The sequence below is a fragment of the Lepisma saccharinum genome, chromosome 6 (assembly GCF_977018435.1).
Source record: "Lepisma saccharinum chromosome 6, izLepSacc3.1, whole genome shotgun sequence".
Lineage (NCBI taxonomy): Eukaryota > Metazoa > Arthropoda > Insecta > Zygentoma > Lepismatidae > Lepisma > Lepisma saccharinum.
In genome coordinates, this window is record NC_139234.1 from 65,361,171 (window position 1) to 65,386,557 (window position 25,387).

The following is a 25,387-nucleotide window of genomic DNA, read 5'->3' on the forward strand; positions in this document are numbered from 1 at the left end:
ATTCAATTCCCTTCAGTTAAATATCAGAGATATGCCAGTAAGAACCAATAGTAGACCGTGAATGACAGAATGTAGAGTTGAGACCAAGTACAACAAGGGTTGAATTTAAAATATTTAAACAATATATCTAAGTAATTTAAATGTAATAGGTTTTTAAGACAGTAAATAAATTTTCAAGCCCGACTTCGCAACCAAATGCCCCCTCGGGACCCAGCAGTGGGTCGCACCCCATAGATTGAGAAACGATGCCCTAGAGGACTGGAAACATGGTATGTACTCCAGTGAAGCAAGGTGATGAGTGCACTGTAAATCCAATGGCATATTTAATTTGGACTGCGTTGCAGATGTTCAAGTTGAAGGTGTTTCTGTGATGTTCTGGAAGTGTTCTTATATCATGAAGTGGACCCTCTCATACAAGTAGGTTAGACCTTGTACCAACATGGATAGCTTGGTTACCATGTCTGCATGACATGATTAGCATTGTGCAACGCTCCCTTAACTTGACTGGCCCACTAATTCCCCAGATTAGAATTAGATATAGAATCTGTGGGGCTATTTGGAACATTGGGTGAAATGCACAGACATCCACATGTTCTAATCGAATGGTGGTCTCTACTGATGAGTGACTGGCTGCTTATTAATGTTACAAACATGCACAACTTCACGGAGTTCCTACCACATAGGATTCATAGCAGTTATCCAGGCCAGAGGCAATGTCACCTGTTGTTATAGGGGTATTGATTTTTTGTTGGGTGCTTTTTTCCCATTATATGAGTATCTTCAGAAATGAACATCTTGGACCTTATACCACGACCTTTCTACCTCGGCTTTTAGAAATGTACGGTCGAGACTGTATTCAAATTTTAAAAATAATAAAGAAAATATTTTCAAGCTTTTACATGATAAAATACAAGATCAATTTTATATATTTTCCGTGTTGTTAAATTACTGACACAAATATGTATTCACCTTTAGTACTCAAAGAAAATTACCAAAATCGAGTATTAATGGACTATATATTTAAACAAAATTGAACAATGAATTAGACAAGTTCACACACAAATTCTGTACATTCTTTGGTATATATTAGTACAATGAAGCATAAATATTGCTTTACATCAACCTGTTGTCATTTTTCAGGTTAATTATACTTTTATTACTTCAAGTCAAATTGTTTCTAAGAAGAATTACTTCCGATCTTTCGCAGATTATTACGTCGTAATTCGGCAAGAAATGCTCGATTATCAATTGGCGAAAACCAAGACGAATTATGTAAATAATATGTTCAATTCACTTTCCACATCCCAATTAATCACTTTTGGTACCTTTACGAAATAGGCCTTTCATTTAAAGTATCTACATGCATGCATAATATTTATTCGTAGATTCCTTATAAAACGAAGATGGCTGCCATTTTATGTGATTCCAGCCGGTCACCAAATTTAAGTCCTTTGGACGTTTTACGCCTTTAGCGATGAAGTTTCAACTTTTAAAAGTAAACATAATACTTATCTGCGCTGATATGCTTTAAAATATCGACGGATCTTCCATTTTAATCAAATTCTTCAAATTTCACTTTCCGAAAGATTTTGTGACTTCTCGTCAGTCCAAGATGATCTTAAAGATGAAGCAGTGTTTGCAAACTCTCACTGTTATCACTTTTTTCACAGAATACAAACTTGCGGATACATTTCAAGTTACAAATTTTGAATTGTACTAATATCATGCATTAAAACGCTTGTAAAATAATTTAGATACAATAAAATAGTTATTACAATATTCTTTTACATGTTTACGTATTTTATTTCACCTTTTTTTAGTTATTTTAGGTTTTACAATTTGGGTGGGAAAAAGGTTATTTACTCTCAAGTTGGATTTTTCCCTTTATGCGAGTTGGCTATGCGTCCAAGTTTAGGATTACTTCTCAACTCTGGGATTACTCTACAAGGCGCTTCTTTACAGCAAATCGTAAGTTTAATGTCGAAAATCAACCAAAATTATATTAAATGGTTTGTACATGTTTGTAATATGTTTTCAATACATGTTCGTGCCCAAATACTTAAGAAAGAGCAAATAAAAGCTGCTAAAATCAAACATATGAGCGATTATGCATAAATTTGCAATTTTCGGTAAGCATATTTTTGATCACAAACCAAATTACATTGCTAAATCATGAAAATATTGTAAATACGTGAAGTTTGGATATGTACTTAAATAAGAACAAAGCCAAAGTGATGCAAATTAATTTTGTACAAATACAAATCACCAAATACGACCTCAAATCGTAAATTTTTAAACAATAAGAATTATTTTATTTTTCACATTATGATGGTAGTCATACTGATACCGTCATACTTAAACCAATTTTTATATTTTTTTTATATTTAGAAGTTCAATAAAAGAGAACATATCATTCATATTTAATAAAGTTCATTGTTACATTGAGCTCCTCCTTACCGAATTGTTAGTGATCTCACCTTTAGTGTGAGGGGTTGGTAAGCACCAAAATTTCAGTCTTGACCCAACATTGTGAGAATGATTCAAGAGTATGGTCTTGAAAGCCAGAAAACAGCAGCAAAGGGGGACTGCTTTGACCAAACATACAATGAAAAGAATCTTGGCAAGTCTTGTTCTCCTGTGAGTACAAATCTCACACTTTCTTCCTTTCGCTTTACATGAATACATAACAAACTCCATATCAGTTACAAATCTGTAAGGATGGTTACATACACAAATTAAAATTTTGATAGCATATTTAGTATTTTTGGTGCCAGCCCCTGCAGTGGAGTAATTAGCACATCGCACTAAGACTCCATAGGCCCCAGGTTTGAATCCTGATCTGGGCATGTATGTATGTGTGTCCATCCATCAATTTCATCTTATTACTCATCCCTATCTTCGCAAATTAGCCAAACGTGGCACAAGAAGCGAAGTAAAATAAAGCAAATGAATCAATCAATCTTAGTATTTTTGGCCGTATGTTTCAAATAAAAATATCTGAATGAGTGTCACACCACTCTATCACAAATTAAGTTTACATCTTAGTGGATGCATATCCATTGTTTGGATTTTGTAATAGTATATTGCCACCTGTGGCATCAGGTCTCCATAATATCATAGTAGTTATTCCTCAGCTGTGGCTCATCTCCAGTGATACCACATTTCTCTGCTTCAAATCCCACTTTAAACTATAAATTGTTTCGATAAAGTATACCTGTAACAAACTTTACCATGAGAAAACTTACTTCTGTTACTAAAATCCAGATTGTGTACAAGGTTAGCAGAATTATATTCAAAGCCATTGTTTAAACATTCGTTTCTCAGACTAGAAAATACTTTTTTTTTTTCCTAGGTCATTTAATCAACAGCAAGGTAGTATACCTGGAGCTGGCAATCAACAAGGTACGCCAATCCAACCCAGTGGACAGGATCCATACAATAGATACATGGGTCAGAATCAGCCACCAGGTTATCCCCCGAGACCAGGTTACGGAGGACCAAGTGCACCTCCAGGACCAAATCAATCCTCGGTTCCTTCTGGTGGATATCCTGGACACCAGGATTACTATCGACAGGATCAGGTATGTAACAGTGAACATGGGAAAATGCCCCAATTTCTCATCGTGAAAGTTCCACTCACCTGAAATGGGAAATATGGATATGTATGTAGTTATTTATCACTTTTAGTGTGATTGTTTCCATTCATAGCAGCTTGTTATTGTCTTGACTTCAGTGTCCTCAAATATCATTGTGTAAAAAAATCTTTATTTTATTTACTATTTTATGTGTCACTCGTTTCAGATTACTGTAAATATTACAGTATTTTCCTTTCTTTTTTAATATGCTTGTATGTGTGTAAAGGGCTCTTGTACCTCACTATCTAGATCTTAGCCAGAAAAGCAATAGTGTTAGATTTCAGTCAGGTGTACCTTTCCATAAGGTAAAAATAATTGACAAATAACATTCTGGTTTGCAGATTTTCTGTGCAATTCTCTTTAATTATTTACCAAAGGGTAAGATTTCTCAAATTGATTACCAGCTCAACCTTATCATCTGTTAAATTGAAACCCCTCCATCCAAAAAGAACATACACACTTTTGTATTGCAAACTGTCGATACTGAGTACTGCCTCACTGTTTATGGTAGGGATTTGTGTGTTCCTTTATTTTTTACGTACAGTACATAACATGTAAATTTGTGACTTTGCCACAATTTTGAGGAATACCAATATTGTTACATGCTTCTTAAAATAATGTTCAGAAACCCCAGAATTATCATGTATTTTCAGTAACTTTGCAAAGACTTATACATTCAGTGTTTCTTTGAATTATCTTGTTTTCACTTTCTGTTATAATTTTGTCTGTTGAAAAGATTCTCTCGGGCTATTGACCAGGTGAAGATGAGTGACATTAGCTCTTGAAAGCTTGTTATTCTTTCCACAACTCCCTGGTTGATTGCCCAAGAGTGTCTTTTCATCATTTGTCGCCAGGAAAGCTTCCAAGACTTACTTCAATTTTGTCTGTGTTCTTCCTGCATATTTCATGTACACTGTTTTTATTCTTTTCATATTTTCTTCTTTTCCCAATTTTAAAATCCGTATGATCATATCGACAACAGCAGTTTTTGTTCAGAACTAATTCACACCATATGAGTTTGTATTTAAAATTATGTATTCACGCATACACATAACATAACATTTTACTTTTATGTAAATAAATTTTCAGATTTAATCTAGTAACTTGGTACCTATGATACAAACTAGAAATTTTCATCTTCGCCTTCTGTTATTTAACATGAAATGCAAACTTTTTTCAGTAATTATAAAATGAGTAAATTTTCTGTACTTCCACCTGATGCTAATGTAACGTATTTTTCATTGTGATATGATCTTAAATCCTAATAATTTTGAAAAGTGTAGACTATTGCAAACCATTTCACACCAATGTAAATTTGTATCGATATTATTTTAAGCCTTTCAAATTATGTAAATAGTGATGAGAGAACCCTTGTCTGTGAAAGCATCGCCTTCTGCCATACTATTATGTCTTCCTACTTCCACTAATATCGTGAAATTGGCATAGTTAAACTTTCGACACTGCTGCCTGCGTGCACCTCCACAACATGAATCATATATGTTAAACATACAAAATATTCTTTGAGGCTTTTGGTCCAAATATTTCACTTGTCCAACCTGGGGAAGAGCATTGCACAGTAGTTTTCTTATTTTTAGTTGAAGTAGGTAATCTGCTTGCATAAAGTGTAAACTACAAATACAGAACTCCTAGAAATAACATTTCGTGAACGTTGTCCCTTTAAACTGCTTGTTGTACCTGCATCAGCTAAGTCCTGGGTTTGATCCCCAGTGGAGGTATATTGCATAGTGGTTTGGATTCCACTTAAACTGCAGACCATCCTGATTAACCTATCTGTACCTAAGAGTATGTAGAACAAACTTCTGCCTGCGTCAGAAAATTCATGAAACAAGCTTTCCTTCACCACACAGCTTTTACTTTTGCAGAAGGGCACAGCAGTGAACCGTAATGCACAAAATGTTACAACTAAACTCTTTTATCACATTAATTTACTCTGCTATTCACCTTACAAATTGTGTAAACTGAGTTTTGTGGAACGACATGCTACGAGTGACACAATCGCCAATAAGTGTTCTACTTCCTCTTCGCGAAAATACTTGGGGAGCAGGGGAAGTTGGAAGGGGTAACGTACAGCAGAAAACGGTGCTAAAAGTTAACCAGTTCCTGTTAAATTGAAAATTAAATAGTATCCTCAATAAATACGGAGAAACTAGTACTCACTGGTACTCACTTTATCCGCGAAACAGTTTGGCGGATAAAGTGAGTACTAGTTTCTCCGTATTTATATACTACTCCGTCTCTTTTCCCAATTATGAGTATCCTCAAGTTAACGAACTTTACAGTTGCATGTTATGTGTTTGCATGATAGGTAATTCCTGCACAAGTGAAGAAAATGTTTGCATGTGTTAAACGTATGCAATTAATAGCATTTTGTTAACATGTTTGTGTTTGAAATTTTCAAATTAAATTCTACTTCTGCTGGAGTTTACCCTCATTCTGAGGGGAACAGTTAAATTGTTGAAAAAGGTCATAGCTGCCGAGTATTTTTATTAATTTTTTGCTTGTATATTTTTCTACTGCTTCTTTATGTATGGAATGTTGCTATAGATGCTTTCTTGAAGATGTGACTTGTTGTGGCTGGTTGTAACACACATCTTGGTTTTGTAGATTTCACAGAAAACTAGTTTCCAGACTTCGCAGCTTGCTCGTCAGCTTGTGTCTTCCCAATCCCCTGTCAAGCCTTCATATCAAGTATGTTTTTTTTTCTTTACTTTTTTACTTTTTTTTCAAATAATCTTGTGACTAAATCTTTGTATTTTGTTTTTATATTGCTGTGATTTTTGTACTTCTTATTATCCCCTCTTGTAATGATTTGCAGAGAAGTACAAGGTACACAATTTTTTATGTTTTAAACACAGATGGTTTATATTATTTATTGTGATTTTTTTTGTAGAAAATAAATATTAGCAATTTGAAGAAATCGATTTTTGAGGAGGATGTTCAAAGAATCTATTTTCTTTTCTCCCATAATAGTTTGCAATAACATGCACAGAGTGTTTTATTAGTTAATATCTGAATAAACAGATGTATTTAACATGATAATTTAGATACATAATTTTTATGAAATAGCACAGTGATGTAAGCCAGATACAAAGAACACACTTTCAAATTTCTTTTAAGATCAAACTCTTATACACTGACAATCAAAATAGGATGTGTAACATGAAAACTATCACTGTTATGAGCAGGTAACAACAACTACCACTTTCAATAACTATGAACAAGCTTGTTGCAACTGTGAATCCTTTTTTCTATCAAATGGCGTTGCTAGCACATCACCTCTGTATACTCAATAATTGAGGTAAACAATAATTTCAGAATTGTTAGATTTTATGCTTCCATTAATTTTATTGCATCTGATCAGCTTTAAGTTGTTACCTGAATATTTAACAAAATAAATTTCCTGGTCCCATTCAGTATAGGGCAGTGGTTCCCAAAGTGTGGACCGTGGCACCCTAGGATGCCGTGGCTGGCTTACAGAGGTGCCGCCAATATTTTCACTGAAATGCCACTTATTCCAAATATGTACTTATTTAGTACTTTTTACATGCTAAATGCATCTGAATTTGAAATATGTATTTTGACTTGAGCACAGTGAAAAAATTTTGAAATGCAGGGTGCTGCGAAATGAAAAAGTTTGGGAAGTGGCTATCCACGAGTAAACAAAAACGTATCGAATGGAGCACAATCGATTGTCGAACTGTAGCACATCAACTTCCGGTTCACGGCCGCTGGATAATTCAAGCAAGCACTTGATGACTAGGAGAAGAAAAGAGAGATCTGGACAAAGAGGGTTTTCCACATCCATTGGATGAGCAACTAGGAAGTAATACAGGATTATTCAGGATGAGATCAGTTTGCTGACTATCGTTATATTTGGCAATATTTGTAGCCTACATATTTAATAGAAAATATTTTTTCCTACACAGTGCAAGTGGTTAAAGCATATTTTTATGTTTTAAGTGAGAAAGTGCGAGATGTACGAACAAATAAGAAATCACAAGAAGTTTTTCTTTTACTTTTTTCTTCAGTCTGGGCTAGTCAGCAGGATGCGTAATGCACACTTGCTTGGTTTGTTCCCATTTGAACACAGACATGCAAAATGCTCATTGTTATTTTGAGTCAATTTTATACTACTGTATTTGTGTTAATCATGAAGATGAATAATAAACTGGAAAAGTTAATGGTGGGACAAACCCAATGATACACCATTGCCTGACCTGTGTTCAAACCTAGAACCCCTTCTCTATCAATGTTGCAGAGATTTCCACATGCAAAACACAAGAAAATAATAAGAATACCTGCACTTAGTTTTCTGATTACACAAAAATTTATTTTTTTCCGGTTAAACAGAAAATAATTTTTTTGTGGTTACACAAAAATTTAATACAGTTCATGTGTTCTTCAAGAATTTAACGTGTAACCTAACTGACTATGACCAAGCATCTTTTCAAATAGAAAGTAAATTTTTGCTCATATCACTAAATCAAAGAGAAAATATAGATTTGAATGATTTCACTTAATACCTTTAATGAAGTATTTACTTGGGGGTGCAGGATGTTAAATTTTTGGCCAGGGGGAAATTTTGAAAAACCTGATGTTCAAAATGGGAAAAAAATGTTTTATCCTGATTAAATTGAGAGATTTTCCCATCGAAAATATTCAAAATTACTCAACACTGAAAAATTTTAATTACACACACAATTTCACCCTCAGGTGATGATTGTTTTTGCATGTATGGAATAAAAACTGCTATTTTCAATAAATTGTGGACACTTATAGTACATAAAAATATATAGGGAATAAACCACTTTTAAGCACTATTATTTAAATTTTTCCTGAAGTCTGGATGGGGACAGAATTTTTTCCCGGTTGCGACATTTTAGGATCCTGCTCATTCATTTACTACTGCTAATGGGTTTCCAATTTTCGTGCCTGACAGCCTGAATGCAATGATTTTGACGCCATAGATCTTGAGGAAATGGATGAAGAGAGATCTGTGAAATAGTATTTAGCCGTGATCGTAGTTTACATCCTACTGCTACACACCCATTCGTTCCTTTCCTATGTGACACAATCTTAACTCCCTTTAGCAGCTTGTGGTGAGCCTATGAACCGGAAGTTATCGTGCTACAACTATGATGTCTGTGCGAAGACACTTCCTTCCGGTGGATAGCCCCTATAAGAAAAGTACCCAAGGAACAAGGATTGATTTTGTACCAGTTTGAAGTGGCACGTGCAAAATCTTTCATTTTGCATGGAAGAGAGTGTCTTGTGCTGAATCACAGCAGATGTGTTATATGCTATGTGCATAGAATCTGTTCCCTCTTCCCTCTTATGCTCCTAGTCCTTTTTTAAAGATGTATCTTTTGCTCTTATATCCATTTCAGAATTCTTGAGGTAAGGTGTTGATTGTGGTTGTATTTTTTAATTCTGTGCTGTTGTTTCTTTCGGCAATTAGGCCATGAATGGGAAATTTTTAATTGCATTTGCCTATAGGGTAACCTACTTATTTGAGGCAGATCCAGAAAGTAGTGCCTGTTTGGTAATAAAGAAAGAACAAAGTTACTCTGAAAGTACATACCTTGAGCTATTTTTCTACACAAGGGGAGTTTTTTATTACTGAGAAATGCAGTTATCGTTTGCTGTTGTTACTTGGGGCAAGATTCGTGCTGTAAGCTGGATGCTCCCAAACCTCCCACTGGTTCATCTTGACTGCGCACAGAAACAAGCACTACCGTGATGCAACTTGACTGAAAGCACAACTGATTCATGCCAGGCAACCTTGGATGCTACCTGCGTATTCTTCCCCTAATGGACTGGGGGTGGGGGATGTCTCCTGATATGACAAATACCTCAGTGCCATGAGGTATATAGAAAATAGCTGAAGGTATAACTTTCAGAGTAATAAGATTTTGTTCATCTTTTTTATCTCAAAATTATCAACATTGTACACTAGTAAACTTATTGTCCATTTTATTGGTACAATACACAAAACCATATCCTGAGTTTGTAGAAACAATTTCTATTATACAGCTTATTTTTCTAAAGATCCAAGTCATCTTTTATAAATCTTAAGGTATTATGTGTTATTTCATTTTTCTGGCACATTGTACTTTTACCTATCAAATATTTTGATTGAAAATTGCCAGATTTGTAATATTGCAAAGGAAGTATCATTAGGACATGCATAAATTATTCAAGATACAAAATACATAAACATGTTTCATGTGTATATTAATATGAGCCGCATTAAAAAAATAAGGGCCAGTTGATTATATCAAAGAAGAAAAGAAATGTAGGAACACTGTATTAGTGGTTACAAACATGCTGTATCTATTTCATTTCTCAACATAGTCTCCATTATTTTCCAAGCAATTTTGGTACCCAACACTGTCACCATTATTTTCCAAGTAAGTTTCGGTACCGTTGAACAAGCTGTTCTGTACCCTGTGCATAGAAGTCCGATGCCTGTAAGTTCAGCCAATCCAACCAACACCTCCGTTTCTTCAAACCATCGAGATGCAAGCCACTTTTTGATGTGCAGGAAGACGTATAGTCACTAGTGTAAGGTCCAAATTATACGGGGAGTGATCAAAAAGTTCCCATTCGAGGGAGCATACACAGAGCAACATTGCCATACTTTTCCTTCACCTACTACATTAACCATACACTTAACACAATTCTCTGTGAATTTCGACAGTATTTTGACCTTTGGCATTAAGAAATTGAATCGCAGACGGAAGTTCACAACTGGCAGGATTGTTTAATCATGCAGACTTTTTAACACATTTTAACTCGCACGATAACAAACAGCTGACTAGCGAAATATAATTGGTAGGTTGCCAATGGACCAGTTGAGGTTACTGTGCAGGTGTAATCGGATTACTGTTGCCAGTTACTTTTTAATCGACCCTTTCTTTTGTAATGTGCCTCATATCTTACCATGTCTAAAGTCCCGTAACATGAATAAAATAAAATAATTTAAAATTGCCGAATTTCCCAAATTATTGATATCTTCTCATCTTTGATTTTTTAACTTTGTGGTGCTTTCATTTTTATGTATCCTGCACGTGCAAGATAATATGTTTTACTGACATTATCTTTTTCTGCACAAAAGACGTATCCTGGTCAACAAACTCCTGCACCTGGCCCTGGTGGAACGATGTACCCTGCTGGACCCCCAAGCAAAACCATGCCACCTCCTGCCCCACAGCCAAGGAGGCATCCCGACTTTACCAAAGACCAACCGGGGTATCCAGGCTATGCCCAGCAAAGACCTGTGTATGGTAAGTTGATGGATGGAAAGTAAAAATCTAGACTTTTATTTAAGCCTCTTACAAGGAAATTCATACTTGCACACTTCGATACAATTTTTGTAAGTGCAATGCGATTATCTCCTTTTGTACACACTACACATACAATTTTTGTAAGTGCAGTGTGTACGAAAGGAGATAATTGCATGGTGTGATCTGTGTGTTGCATATTGAGAGTTAAGGCTTGAACTTAACACGGGAAATAGAATTTGACATTCCAATTTCTATTCGGCATGCCCATGGGACCCCCCACAATGTTCATATGAGTAACAGTAAAAGGGTATTTCCTTTATCACTTGAATGGAGTTAAGACTTTTGAAAGGACATGTATCTTTTCCAAGCTGACCTGTGGATGGGACATCAGGGACTCCAGCTCCAGATTCCACATGTTAAGAATGTGCTAAATAAATTATTATGCATGTGTCATACTGAGATGGTAAGATCTATGATGTTTTGTCACAAGTTGTAGCCAAATGAGGTAGTATGTTTACCATGTATAAACTAAATCAAGCAAAGATATTTACACAACCATTTCAAGTGAATGAGGTGTGTGTAGGACATATGACTATTTCACAAATATTAGCACTTACTTCATGTCACAACTGGCAAGTATGATTGTGCTATGAAGTTAGCTTTATTTATGTCTATAGTATTTTACATTCTGTAATAGGAGATGTATCTGTGTTGAAGGTCTATAAATAAATAAAGGTTTAAAGAAAATAAACATGCATAAATGTTGGCTTTGTGTAGGTTTGATTGTGTCTTGGATCAGGTGTTCAAAGTTAAATAGAACATATCTTTCTACAAGGGCTAAGTTGGATAAAGAGCGTAGTTTGTTCTTGTTTTCATCTTTTCATGTAAGGTAGCAAAATTTTGCCACATTTCACCCTACATATTTCAAATGTTCACATCTTCACAATGAGCTGGTCACCTATGTGTGTGCCACTGCAAAAGATCTTTCTGACCAACTGCATGAAGTGAATCATCAAACTTCCTGCTCCATTTGCAAACTTGCTTATGTTGTTTGATTGCATAGAGATATTGAACTTTCATTTGCTGGAGATTTTCCATGGGTTTTAGGCTTTCAGAGAGCAAGATCACTTTGAAGCTCACGTGATCACTGTTGCAACCTTGAGAACATTTTATAAATAACAGTTGATATGTAAATTTGAGTTGTCCTCGATTTTTTTGTCACCCTCGAATATGCATAATTTAGATTCGAGTTTACAAAACCTGAATTCCAGAGATGTTTTTGAAATTGGAAAATGCTAATGATGGTCTTTATTATTGTAGCTTGGCCAAGTAATAACCAGTTCCGAAGTCAGTTTCCACCGCAGACCCCTGGTGGACCTCAAACTCCTCAGTGGAACCAAGGACCTCCTCGGCCAGCAGGACCTCCCAGCGGTCAAACAAATAGTCAGTGGGACCAAAACAGATTCCCTCAAACTGGGCAATCAACTTTCCAACCTCAGCAGGTAAGATTGGTGCTTTTTGTGGACAATTTGTTCTATGTTGTTTTGTTGAATCAGGGAAGTTCAATTTGGGTGACTGTACGTAGTGTTTCTTCTTTAAAGTAAAATCATTTTTTTCCCTGCAACTGTGGCAGATAAATTTTCTTTATTTGATACAAAAAAGTAGCTCTTTGATTTACAAATTTAAGCTTTTTGCATTACTTTATGCACTTGGATATTTTCTGTATATAATTTACATTGCATAATGGTTTGGATCACGCTTTATTGAACTATAGGTCCACAAAATCGACCAAAATTATTATGGGGAATTGTCATTACATTGTGCAATCAATTTGTGCTGCCCTTTGTAGCGGAGTATTAGAGAATTGTAGCAGGAAATCGACAACATTAGTTCAAATCCTGGGTAAGGTGTGGATGCGTCATTTCTTCATCTACCCTAATCATCATTCATTTTCATTTTTGATAAATAAAGGCAAAAGTACATAGAAGGCAAAGATATAAAATTATTAAAATAGGATAATACATTTGTGATTAACTGTGACTAGCTTGTAGATTTTTTTTTTATGGTGCATTCACAAATCTTTTTACAAGTTGTTGTTTTCATTATTAGCCACAGCAGCAGTGGGGAAGCAGTTTGTCACCTCCAAGTATTGGTCAGAACTCTACTTTGAGGCCTGCCTTGGGACCTAGACCTGCATTTAGGCCAGATGGGAAAGGGTATCCAATGCCACCACCTACTGGAGTCAAGGTAAGAACTCAAAGCTTGCAGTGTAAAATCTAGCCCTTGACCAAGGGTCACCTGCCAGAATAAGAGTGTACTTACCCCACTCTCTGATAAGATACAGGCAGAAAAATTATAGACTGCATTGCACGGTATACGAGGGGCGATCAGGTTGCTCTGACCCTAACATAGAAAGAGCGGCTATAGGGTTTCAATTTTTTTATTATTTTTCAACATACTCCCCTGCAACTCCAATGCACTTTACCCATCGGTGTTCCAATCCCTGGATAGCTTGCAAAAAAAATTCCGGCTGGTCCTCCAACCATGAGTCCACAGCCCTTATCACCTCAAATTCATCAGAAATTTTTTGCCCACGAATGTCATTCTTCAAATGTTTGAACAAATGGAAATCACTGGGGGCCTAATCTGGGGAATATGATAGATGGGGCAGCAATTCGAACGATAGCGGCCCTCGCAATGCATGAAATGTGGACAGGTGCATTGTCCTGGTGAAGGAGTACACCACGGGTCAACATTCAACACCTCATTTTCTTGATGGAATCACGTAATTTCTTGATTAGGTCATTGTAGTATGTGCCAGTGATCGTTTGGCCTCTTTGTAGATAGTCCACAAGAAGGACACCTTCGCAGTCCCAGAAAATTGAAGCCATCACCTTCTTGGCTGACGTTTGCACCTTGAACTTTTTCGTTGGTGGAGAATGTGGGTGTTTCCACTCCATGCTTTGTGATTTTGTTTCTGGGTCGAAGTGATGGACCCATGTTTCATCCATAGTTACAAATCGGGCAAGGAAATCATCTATATCAGCACGAAGCTTGTCAAGAAGTTCTTGACCGATGAGCACTCGGGTGCCCTTCTGATCTGGGGTGAAGTTTCGAGGGACCCATCTTGCAGCAATTTTTTTCATTTGCAATTCCCGGGTAATTATGTTTTGCACAGTGCCATATGACAGGCCACACATCTCAGCAACATGACGGATAGTGACTCGACTATCCTTCAGCACGATATCGTGGACTTTGTTAATGTTTTCGGTCGTCATGACAGTTTTTGGTGCTCCACCTGCATGTTCATCCTCACACGACTCTCTCCCACAATTAAACTCACGACACCATCTGTTCACCATACTGTATGAAGGAGCAGTGTCCAGTAGTGTATCCACAAAGTCCTCATGAATTTTGGATACCGTCCACTTCTTCACAAAATATGTGATCACCGCTCTCACCTCAGTTTTCTCCATTCTCGCACATTGACACAACTTCACTCAGTTATACCCCTGTAAAAAGAAAACTGTACGCTACTCAGACTTGCAATTCAGAATGAAAGCATATAAAGGATCACTAAACAATAACAAAATAAAAAATCAATCATAACGTCATTCCTTGTACGTTAGGGTCGGAGCAACCTGATCGCCCCTCTACCGTAGTTTCTGCCAGACTACAGCCTACACATAGCACAAAAGTCTTGAGCATCCTGAGAGTTTCACAAGTTTATGATTAATTCTGCAACAAAATCACATGGTAAAAAATTTACTTTCCGAAAATTATATTCAATATTCTCATAAATTAATCCCAAGAATTTTTCAGAACTAAACTGCTATTTTATATTTGATCTAGGAATTAATTCGTGCGGTTGTTACGCACACATTGAAGCTGTAGTTCAAACACAAAATACATAAATACCTTAAGAAAAATATTGTCCATCGCGAGCCACCACTTTCGCCCATCTGTCAGGCAAGTTACGGATTCCGTGGTGAAAGAAGTCCTCATCCTTTGAAGCGATCCAGTCAGAGACCCATTTTTCGATATCTTCTGAAGAAGTGAACCGCTGTCCAATCAAATCGTTAGTCATACAATCGAACAAGTAGTAGTCCGAAGGAGCAACGTCTGGTGAATATGGCGGGTGGGGTAAAACTTCCCATCCGACATTTTCTAAATAGGTTTTGACCGGTTTTGCGACATGTGGGCGAGCGTTATCATGTTGAAAAATAAGTTTATCATGTCTGTTCTCCCATTCTGGTCGTTTCCTGGCCAGAGCTTGCTTCAAACGCATTAATTGTCGTCGATAACATTCTCCATTAATAGTTTCACCCGGTTGCAGTAGCTCATAGTAGACCACACTTTTCATATCCCAACATATGCACAGCATAACCTTTGCACAGTGAATATCTCGTTTCGGTTGTGATGGACCTGGTTCACCTGGCTTCACCCAGGCCTTTTTTCATTTCGGGTTCTCGTAATGGATCCACTTCTCATCGCCAGTAACAATCCGATGCAAAAACCCCTTTCTTTTCTGTCTTTGAAGCAGCAATTCGCAAATGGTTTTTCATCTTTCAACGTCTCTGTCTTTCAATTCATGTGGAACCCAATGTGACATCTTTTGAATCATTCCCATGGCTTTGAGGCATTTCGAAACTGTTGTTTGATCAACGCCTAATGCTTCTGCAAGTTCTTCCTGCGTTTGGCACGAATCCTGATCGAGCAATGCTCTCAACTCTTCGTCTTCAAATTTTTTTGTCTGTCCAGGTCGCTCTTGGTCTTCCAGGCCGAAATCACCACTTCTAAACCATGCAAACCACTTCTGACACATTCGCTCAGCTAGCACATGGTCACCATACACTTCCACCAAAATACGATGACTTTCGGTAGCACTTTTCTGCATGTTAAAGTAATTAAGCAGAACACTCCGCAAAAACACTTTATCTGGCACGAACTGCACCATGTTCAGTTGACTACAAAATGCTGTTGTTGACGTGTCAATCAACTGCCCTATACTACGAACGATGCGCGCTGGCAGGAGTTTTCAACGCATGTGTGGCTACATGGCACTGTGGGACGATACACTCGTTACGCCATCTCTTGTCCAGGCGCACGATTTAATTCCTAGACCAAATAGTAGCAGCAAGACATAATCTGTGATCAATAGCATCCGGACACACCACGAAACGTGTGTTTATCATAGAGGGTGACACAGTACTGCCATCTATCGCATGGAACACATGGTCAGCGATCTCAGTAGTCTGCAGGTAGCGCAAGACAGCAGTATGGGCCTCTCTGAGGAACTCGCAGAGTTTCAACGTGGTCAGGTGGTTGGGTGCCACTTGTGTAAGAAGTCTGTGCATGAGATTTACACCCTCCTAAACATCCCTAGGTCCACTGTTTCTGATGTTAATAGTGAAGTGGAAATGTGAAGGGACGTGTACAACCCAAAAATCATGCAGGCCAACCTCCCATGTTGACCTCCAGAGACCGTAGTGTGTTGAAGAGGGTCGTACAGCGTAATCGTCAATCATCCATCGCCACCATCACACAGGAATTCCGAACTTCATCAGGATCTACTCCAAGCACCATGGCTGTTTGGCACGAGGTGCGGCAACTTTGTTTCCATGACTGAGCAGCTGGCCATAAGCCAAACATCACACAGGCAAATGCCAAACGCCACCTCGCGTGGTGCAAGGAGTGTCGAAACTGGACCATAGAACAGTGGAAAACCGTTGTGTGGAGTGATTAATCAAGGTACACAATATGGCGATCTGATGGTAGGGTGTGAGTGTCGCAAATGCCTGGTGAATATCATCTACCAGCCTGTATAGTGCTGACAGTGAAATTCGGGGTTGGCGGGTTTACAGTTTGGCCATGTTTCTCCTGAAGGCTCTTTATGTCACAATGTCATGGCACAAGCTTACGTTGACATTTTAACTGCTTTCATGCTGCCTACCGTCGAAGACCAGTTCAGGGATGACCATTGTTCATTTCAACACGACCGAGCACCCATCCATACTGCAGGGCTTTTGGGGTAGTGGTTTGACTACAACAATGTCCCACTAATGAACTGGCTTGCGCAGAGTCCTGATTTGAATCCCATAGAACATCTCTGGGATGTTTTGGAATGCTGACTTCGTGCTAGACCACACTGACCCACATCGATACCTCTTCTCATTTTGGCATTCTGTGAGGATGCCATTCCCCAGGAAACCTTCCGCCACCTGATTGAAAGTATGCCTGCGAGAGTGAAGGCTGTAATCAAGGCTAAGGGTGGGCCAACACTGTATTGACTCCAGTGTTCCAGTGTGGCCCAAACTTGTACTTTATTTTCAGGATACTTCTGATCACATAGAGTATCAGTACATATCACTGTTGGTTTAATGTAGTATGTACTGACTAGGTTCTAATTGTTACTGTACATGGAAAATTGATTTCATACGACTTAACATTGTCATAGATATAACTTGGCGGTATATGCAGGTTTATTAAAATTTACGAGTTGATGGTACATACTTTTGTTAACTTGGATCTGAGAAGCAAAGTAATGGGTAATTTTTTATGATTTTGCAAATTTAAAAATTATTAGAATAATAGTCCTGGATGCTATTTTTATGGGATAGAGAACTTCTTGATTCTGCACCTCCAGAGTTAAGCCCCAAGTTATGCCCATGAACATAATTAAATGAGATGCAAAGGAATATAATCCGGTTAATAAAAGTTCATTGTGTTTACCCCTGAGGAGGAAAATTTAATACATCTACAATCATGAAAGAAATCTTTTGGAACAGTAAATTCATGGGTGTGATATTGGTAGTAATATTATAGAAGTTATAGAAGCAAGATTGTGTTCAAATTCAATTGTTTTCCTGATAATCTGGAGGGGTCCCCAATTTCATTTCCAATGGAGATGCATTGTTAAAGTATGGGTCCCACTGACTGGAAACCTGTAATTTCCTTCATTGGAGATATTTGGTACAAAAACTGTTCTTGTATTATATTTTTGTTCATTTATTTGAATAGTATTTTAAGACTTAGCACTTGATTTACCTGGGAAAGTCTTGGAATTCTGGATTAGCACATCTAAGTATCAAGTGAGCTTTGCAAAACTTTACATGATGTGATGAAACACAACTAAACTGTAGTTTTACATGATGTGATGAAACAGAACTAAACTGTAGTTTACAAAGTAAATGCCCAATTTGTATACTGCTAGGGAAAGAACAAAAACATATTTGTAGGAACTTTTAAATGTTTTTTACTTCTTCAGTGTAAGGCTTGTCATTTATCACAGGCATTTATTGCCCTGAAAGTACAGCTTCTAAAGAACATATTGCCCTTTCGTATTATGGTGCTTTTGCAGAGTCCATTTTGTATCATGTATGAATTTGCATCTTATTCTTGAATGATATTTTTAGTGGAGTTGAGCCAATGTTGATGTTCTGGTTCAGATTTAATCATCATATCCTGATATTTTTCTGACATTTGTGTATCATGTAGGGTTCACAAAAATGTTGTGCGACACTTTCAGTCAAATTATTTAATTTTGCATAAATATTGTGTTGGAAAATTGAACGAACTTCTCTATGAAATAATAATTATTTTCTCATGTGTAATTCTTCAAATATTTTAAAGGAAAATTGCGGTAGATGCTGTGTGTTAATTGAAACTGAACACAACTGCAGTTACAATGTTCGAACATTGGTGAGAATCAGTTATCAGCTTAACTCTAATTTTTGTTGAAGTTGTTTAATGGTGATGCTGATTGTATTTTTATTACTTTCAGGGTCCTGCTCCAAACCTTCCAAACACTGCATACTCTCAACCCAAACGTGAAATTGTGTTTCCTCCAGACAGCGTAGAAGCCACAACTCCGGTACTGTACAAGCGCAAGAGACTGACCAGGACGGACATAGGACCCATCGAGGCATGGAGGCTGATGATGTGTCTGCGTTCCGGACTGCTGGCCGAAAGCTGCTGGGCCCTCGACGTGCTCAACATCCTTCTCTTTGACGACAGCACGGTGGCATACTTTGGTCTCATCCACATGCCGGGTCTTCTGGATGTTCTTCTGGAACACTTCAGGCGGAGTTTGGTGGAGATGTTCGACATTGGAGAAGATCTTGACATCGGAAGCGGGAAGATAGGCAGTGTGGAACGGAAAAAGGTGTCTAGTGAGGCGAACAAGGATAGGAAGTGGTACGAAATCCCCACGTACGATCCTGGTGAGGTGGATTTGGGTTCAGTGAAGGATATAGATGTGTCCGAGAGAGTTTCGTTTCTTCAGGGGCCAAACTATACGTTGCTGACGAGGAAGGGCGAAGTTGTAAAGTGCGTGAACAGGGACAATGAAATCTTCATTATGGATACTCAAAAGGATTGGGATTTAGATGATACTTACGACAATGGTCAGGACCAGTGGCAGCTGGGTGGTGTGGACAGCACAAAATATATTTTAACTTGTTTCCAAGCAGAGTTCGGGATAGTACCTTTTGTGCGTGTGTTAAAAGACAAGAAAAAAGAGTGTAATAGTGAGGAATGCATAAAGACAGAAATAGAAGACATAGATGAGGAGAATGGTGACAAGGAACCAAAGAAGGAAAATGGGAAGACTGAAAGTGGTGCAGTACTAAGTGAACTTGTTGGTTGTGAGGAAAAGGATAAACTAAACATTGAGGTGGTGGATGACAGGATAGATAGAACAGAGGGAGACAAAGAAAAGAGTGAAAAATCAAATGTGATAAAAGACAGTGCAAAGAAAGACGACTGTGTAGTGTGGGACAGAAAAAATTGCGAAAAGAAAAAACGGACTAAAACCTTAAGTGATGTATTATCTCGAATAAAAAAGGAACCTGTCGACATGAATGACACATTGGCGAGGGAGATCAGGGAGAAAGTGGAGAAGAACGAAGTTCTGCAGAAGAAGATTGGTAGCGATAGTGACCAGAAAGATGATTCTGAAGACAGTAGGCCCGATCACAACGGCCACGATGAAAATCCAGAGGCAGAGGAATCTCCAGAAAATTCCACAGATGCAAAAGATAACGAGGAAAATAGTAGTATTGGCAGCAATAGTAACAAAGATCTAGGAAGCAAGAAGGGTGATGAGGATGAAGACAAGGAACCATCAGCCGAAGCAGATAATGAGAACACAAACAGCAATGAGGCAGTCTCTGTTAAAACAGAACCAATGGACGTTGATGATGCATCTGTAAAAGATGAAGAAGGTAAAAAGGAAAAGGATGATGAATCTTTGAAGGCTGTCGCTGCGTTGAAAATAAATGATCCAGCAGGCACGCTGAAACGTAAAAGGATGGAGGATTATGAAGATGAGTGTTACTCACGTGACGAATCCAGCCTTTATTTGGTAACAGAAACACAAGATTCTTTGTCAAGGCGATGTATTTGTGTTTCAAATATACTTAGGAATTTGACATTTGTTCCTGGTAATGAACTTGAATTTGCTAAGAGCTCAGGTTTCCTTAATTTGCTAGGAAAGCTAATTCTGTTGCATCATGAGCATCCTCTGCGTACACAAAAGCAGCGAAACTATGACAGAGAAGAAGATGCTGATTTCAGTGATTCCTGTAGTAGTCTATACGGAGAAAGTGAATGGTGGTGGGAGTACCTCCATCATATAAGAGAGAACATCCTCGTAATGGTAGCTAATATTGCCGGTCAGATGGACTTGAGTCAGCATCCCGAAGAGATCTCCCGACCCATTTTGGATGGCCTGTTGCACTGGGCCGTGTGCCCTGCAGCATACGGCCAGGATCCATTCCCCACGGTTGGTTCCTCTTCCGTCCTCTCCCCACAACGGTTAGCTCTGGAAGCCCTCTGCAAGCTCTGCGTAACCGAAGGAAACGTCGACCTTGTCCTTGCAACTCCACCATTTTCCCGTCTCGAACGATTGTGCACCATCTTGTCCAAGCTCTTGTGCAGGAGCGAGGACCAAGTATTACGAGAGTTTGCAATCAACCTCCTCCATTATTTTGCTGCAGCAGACAGTGGCATAGCTCGAACAATCGCCCTGCAGAACCCTTGTGTATCTCTCCTCATTGGATTCATTGAACAGGCTGAACAAAATGCTTTAAATGTGGTTAATCACCATGGTATTCAGATGCTACGTGAAAATCCTGAATCGATGGGTACAAGCCTGGACATGTTACGTCGAGCGGCAAATACATTACTGCACCTTTCTCGCCACAATGATAATAAACCCCTATTCCTTCAACAAGAACATCGTCTCCTTAGTCTTGTAATGAGCCAAATATTGGACCAACATGTGGCAGGTATCATATCCAGGGTACTTTTTCAGTGCTCTCGATCGGAAGAAGAAATTGCATCGTAGTGACCCCTGAAAAGGTCTTCAGGTTGCAGTCGTGTGGCAAGTGTTACAAATCCAAGCATGGTAAAGTAAGAAGCTGGGGTGCTTGAAAGAAAAATAAATTTAAAGTAGCAGGTGTGCAAAATATAACAGGTTTTTGGTGTCTGAACAGGTCACCAGGAATTCATTTCTGCTTTTAGCAGGAGTTACTGTGTAGAACACCTGTGTAGCATCTTGATTTGTTGTGATTTACCAGTCTGTGGGCAACTACAGACTCCCCAGTTTCCATTCTGGTGCATGTGGAATACTGCCTTGCCTTGTGAATGATATCTTCTTGTGTGCGTGAATATGTGATTCGTGTGCATCTGTGTGAGAGTCTTACATAGTCACTACCTGTTTTTTTGGCCAGAAGTTTGTACAAACTTAATACGGAGAACTTTTTGAGAAAACAAGACTTTCTGCTGTATGATATATGGTCTGGGTGAAGTGCAAGGTGATTTAATTTTTTTTCCAGTCGACCCTAAGCTGTAAAACAGACTGAAAGAAAGTACCGTATGTAGCTGACGTGCATAGGTAATGTTAGGGACATAGGAGTGAGGATGAAAAATTATTTTTACTTCTGGAATAGTGTGAGATCTTTGGCTTAAACTTGTGTTAATCTTCAGCCCATCTCATTGCTGTGAACAGACATAATAGATTATATATATATATATATAAATTGTGAACTGGAATCACTGCAAGGCAGGTTCATAGCTGTACAGAAGCAATATGGAGGCATTTGTTCGCCATTTAAGACTTGTGAGTGGAACTGAAGATGATCCGGTTTATAGTGTGTAGTGGCAAACCAACAGGCCTCCAACAAGTAGTCCCTAGCATGCAAACACAAATTGTACCATTTTGTAAAATGAAGTGAGGCCAACACCATGTTGAACTTACATGTTGTAATACTGATGATCATTGTATTTATTATTTTGAATCTGTATCATGGATAAATTCATGGAGAAAAAAAAAAATACAGGTCCCCTGCGGACCGCGGTGTGATGGTTTGGACATTTTTGTTTTTCAGATACCAAGTTTACACTTGGACTATGATGGTAGTATGACAGACATGAAAGCATCAGGTAGTGTATAGCCCCTCACATAACTCTCCTCATAGGGTTCTTCATAAAGGGTACAAATGGGGCTGTCATGAGATACAATTGCAAAACAAATCTCCAAGGCCCAGCTTTGACCTTGCAGTATCCTTATGCCTTTTTGTCTCTTACTCCCCCACAGAGCCCTCCCATTCGATCCTCATTCATACATCCATTCCCTTCCCTCTAGGTTCTCCTTGGTTCTTATTTCATATTTGGTATTTACTTGTGCAAATGCTGCTTTATATATGTCTGAATACTGAAAATAAGAAATAAATGTACATAAGGAGTATTATAATACATTTGCTTTATGATATTCCCATTCCTAGTTGCCTACCTTTAGTGTTTATGTGAGAACACCTGGTGAAGTATATTTGAATCTTTTTCAGCAATGAGTTTCTCACAAACATTCTTGATTGTTTTTCTTGTATGTACGCATTGCTTGCATTGTAGAATTATTTTCCTGTAGTTTACGGTTATTACAAGCATAAGAAAACAGTTTTTCTTTGTGACGTTTCAGGAGAACACTCTTCTTTCATCAGACATTTATTTTCATTATGACTCAAGATACAGTTATAACAATGGTTACTAATTTTTTTAAACAAAAAGAATCTGTTATATAATGGATGTTGTCATGAAAATAAATGTCTGGTGAAAGGACCGTGTGTTCTCGTGAAACGTCACAAAGAAAAACTGTTTTCTTATGCTTGTAATAACCGTAAACTACAGGAAAATCATTCTTGATTGATTGATTCGTTTGGTTTATTTTACTTCTTTTCTGCCACTTTTTGTTAATTGCAAGGATGAGACGATACGATGAAATTGATGACGGTACACTCACAAAGAACCCCCATGCCCAGGCTGGGATTAAACCTGGAACCCTTGGCATCATAGCATGTCATGTTAACCATTCGCCACGGAGGTCAGCTCACAAACGTTTTTGTTTCAAAGAAAACATGCTTTTAACCTTTTGGATCCCAAGCGTCTCGATCAAGATGCTGTGTCAAGGTTGTAGTTTTTACGTTATAACTTTTCTATTTTTGGCTAGAATTTCGATTTTTTTCTTTTATATTGTTCCTAACACATGTATTTAGCAGAAATGTTTCTTGCACCTTTTTTTTTCTTCATGAAAATGGAGGTGAAAAGGCGGGAAAAGGGACTTCTCTTTTCAAGGGAAAATATAAATTTCAAACATTTCAACAATTTTTAAAAATAATTTTTGGGGGTTTTCTCCCTTCCCCCTCCATATATACGTCAAATTTGCATAAATTTTGCATTTTGTGCATTTTGAAAAAAAAAATTAGGGGGGGCGGGGGAAACGCCATTTTTTTAAGAAAAGTATTTTTGAGGGGATTTCCCCCCTTTCCCCCCTCCATATGTACGCCGAATGTGCATAAATTATATATCGTCTGAATCTGATTCATTCTGCGTACAACGGTATATCTTTCATATTTCTAGGGCATTTAGTTTCTGAGCTATAGTCGTTTCAAGGTACCGCTGCATTTTGAAGCTTGAATCAGTGGCGTGCCCACCATTCCTTTTGGGGGTACAACTCAAGTTACATTGGTCATATGATAATAATGCAAATATTTTTGTGTTCCTTACATAGGGTTACCAGATCGCTGTAAGGGAAATGTAGGACATGCTGTCCCAAAATGTAGGACATTAAGTCAAAATGTAGGACACAAAACATTCTCAATAAATAATACATATTTCTATAGAGCACGTTAGAAAGTAGTTGAAAAATTACACTTTTCAGTTTTAAAAAAAATAACTCTTAATGAATTTTTAAATGCAAAATGTCAAGACTTGCAATCATACTAATCAATGCACCTCTTACCAAGGGCGCCGACTTTCCAAAATTTCTGTGGGTGCATATCAATAGCGGTTAGATCTGTAATTATCAAGTATTGTATACTTTAAACAACTTACATGCACAATGATTGCAAGAGGCAATGATATTATCAACACGTTACTAAAAAAGAAAATACCACATTCATACAAATTAAAATGAAAAAATCTGCATAAATACAAAAAATTTTAATTGTATTGCAGAAAGAACGATGCAAGGATTTTGTTGTGAACAGAAACTACAAAATGACTAACTTTATGTACCAAATAATAATAATAATAATAATCATGACATGTTAACTTTCAATATAAAACACATTCCTTCTTACGTCATTTGCACTTCTGAATTTGTTTGCAATTTTGGTAATGTCAATATTTTTAGTCATTTCTTTATGAACATGCAAAATTGCCAAATTATTCAATATTTTTTGGGTCACTGTTGACCGCAAAATCGTTTTCAATCGTCTAAGTGCTGAAAATGACCGCTCAGAGGTACAAGAAGTAACAGGTATAGTTAAAATCACCCGTACAAACTTCACAAATTCTGTGAGCATTTCACGCATGGGACCACTGTTTTCTCTACTTAAAATATTTGTAATGTCTGACAAGTTGGCCACTTTTTCTTTGTTCGTTCTGCACACATCTAGAAACATGTCCCTGTGCAATGTTAGCTTGTCTTTATCAAAGTCTGTCCCATCTCAATGTTTTAATTGCTTATTATTTTTTGATAATGGCAAGTGAGAAATATTTATTTTATTTCGTTTTTATGAAACTAAAAATCTTGTGGGTGCGGCACACCCACAAGATTATTTATGTGGGTGCTCGAGCCCCGGATCACCCATGTAGTCGGCGCGCATGCCTCTTACTACATGCATTAAGTGGTACTTCTCTGAGGAGACAATTTTTATCAAAATTTCAGGTTTAGTCAAACTATATTTATGTTAGAGTGGACAGTCAAACCCTTTGAAATTATAGGGACCAGACTTTATGAAAAAATAATTTCTCTCGTTAGTCTGTTGGGCTGATGGTAATAAAAGTACTCTCTGAACATTTGAATTATGACCTGTAATGTTAAACAAATATTCAGCAATTACCGTAATTTAAAATTCGAGAAGTTTGAAGTTCGAGAAGTTTCAT

General features: G+C 37.6%; 1 protein-coding gene across 7 annotated transcripts in view; it reads left to right on the forward strand.

Annotated features, from left to right (window-relative positions):
* Nucleotides 1-22,691, forward strand: part of LOC145988834 (trithorax group protein osa-like) — a 232,428-nt gene extending 209,737 nt beyond the window's left edge. For 6 of the 7 annotated variants that reach the window (XM_083124053.1, XM_083124058.1, XM_083124052.1 and 3 more), the window contains 6 exons: nt 3,353-3,581; nt 6,261-6,344; nt 10,774-10,942; nt 12,263-12,444; nt 13,052-13,189; nt 18,726-22,691. In XM_083124053.1, coding sequence (XP_082980179.1) covers nt 3,353-3,581; nt 6,261-6,344; nt 10,774-10,942; nt 12,263-12,444; nt 13,052-13,189; nt 18,726-21,290 — 3,367 coding nt within the window. In that variant the 3' untranslated portion in view covers nt 21,291-22,691. The remainder of the gene's footprint in view (nt 1-3,352; nt 3,582-6,260; nt 6,345-10,773; nt 10,943-12,262; nt 12,445-13,051; nt 13,190-18,725) is intronic. The other variant, XM_083124055.1, reaches the window with a different exon arrangement.
* Nucleotides 22,692-25,387: the final 2,696 nt, after the last annotated feature.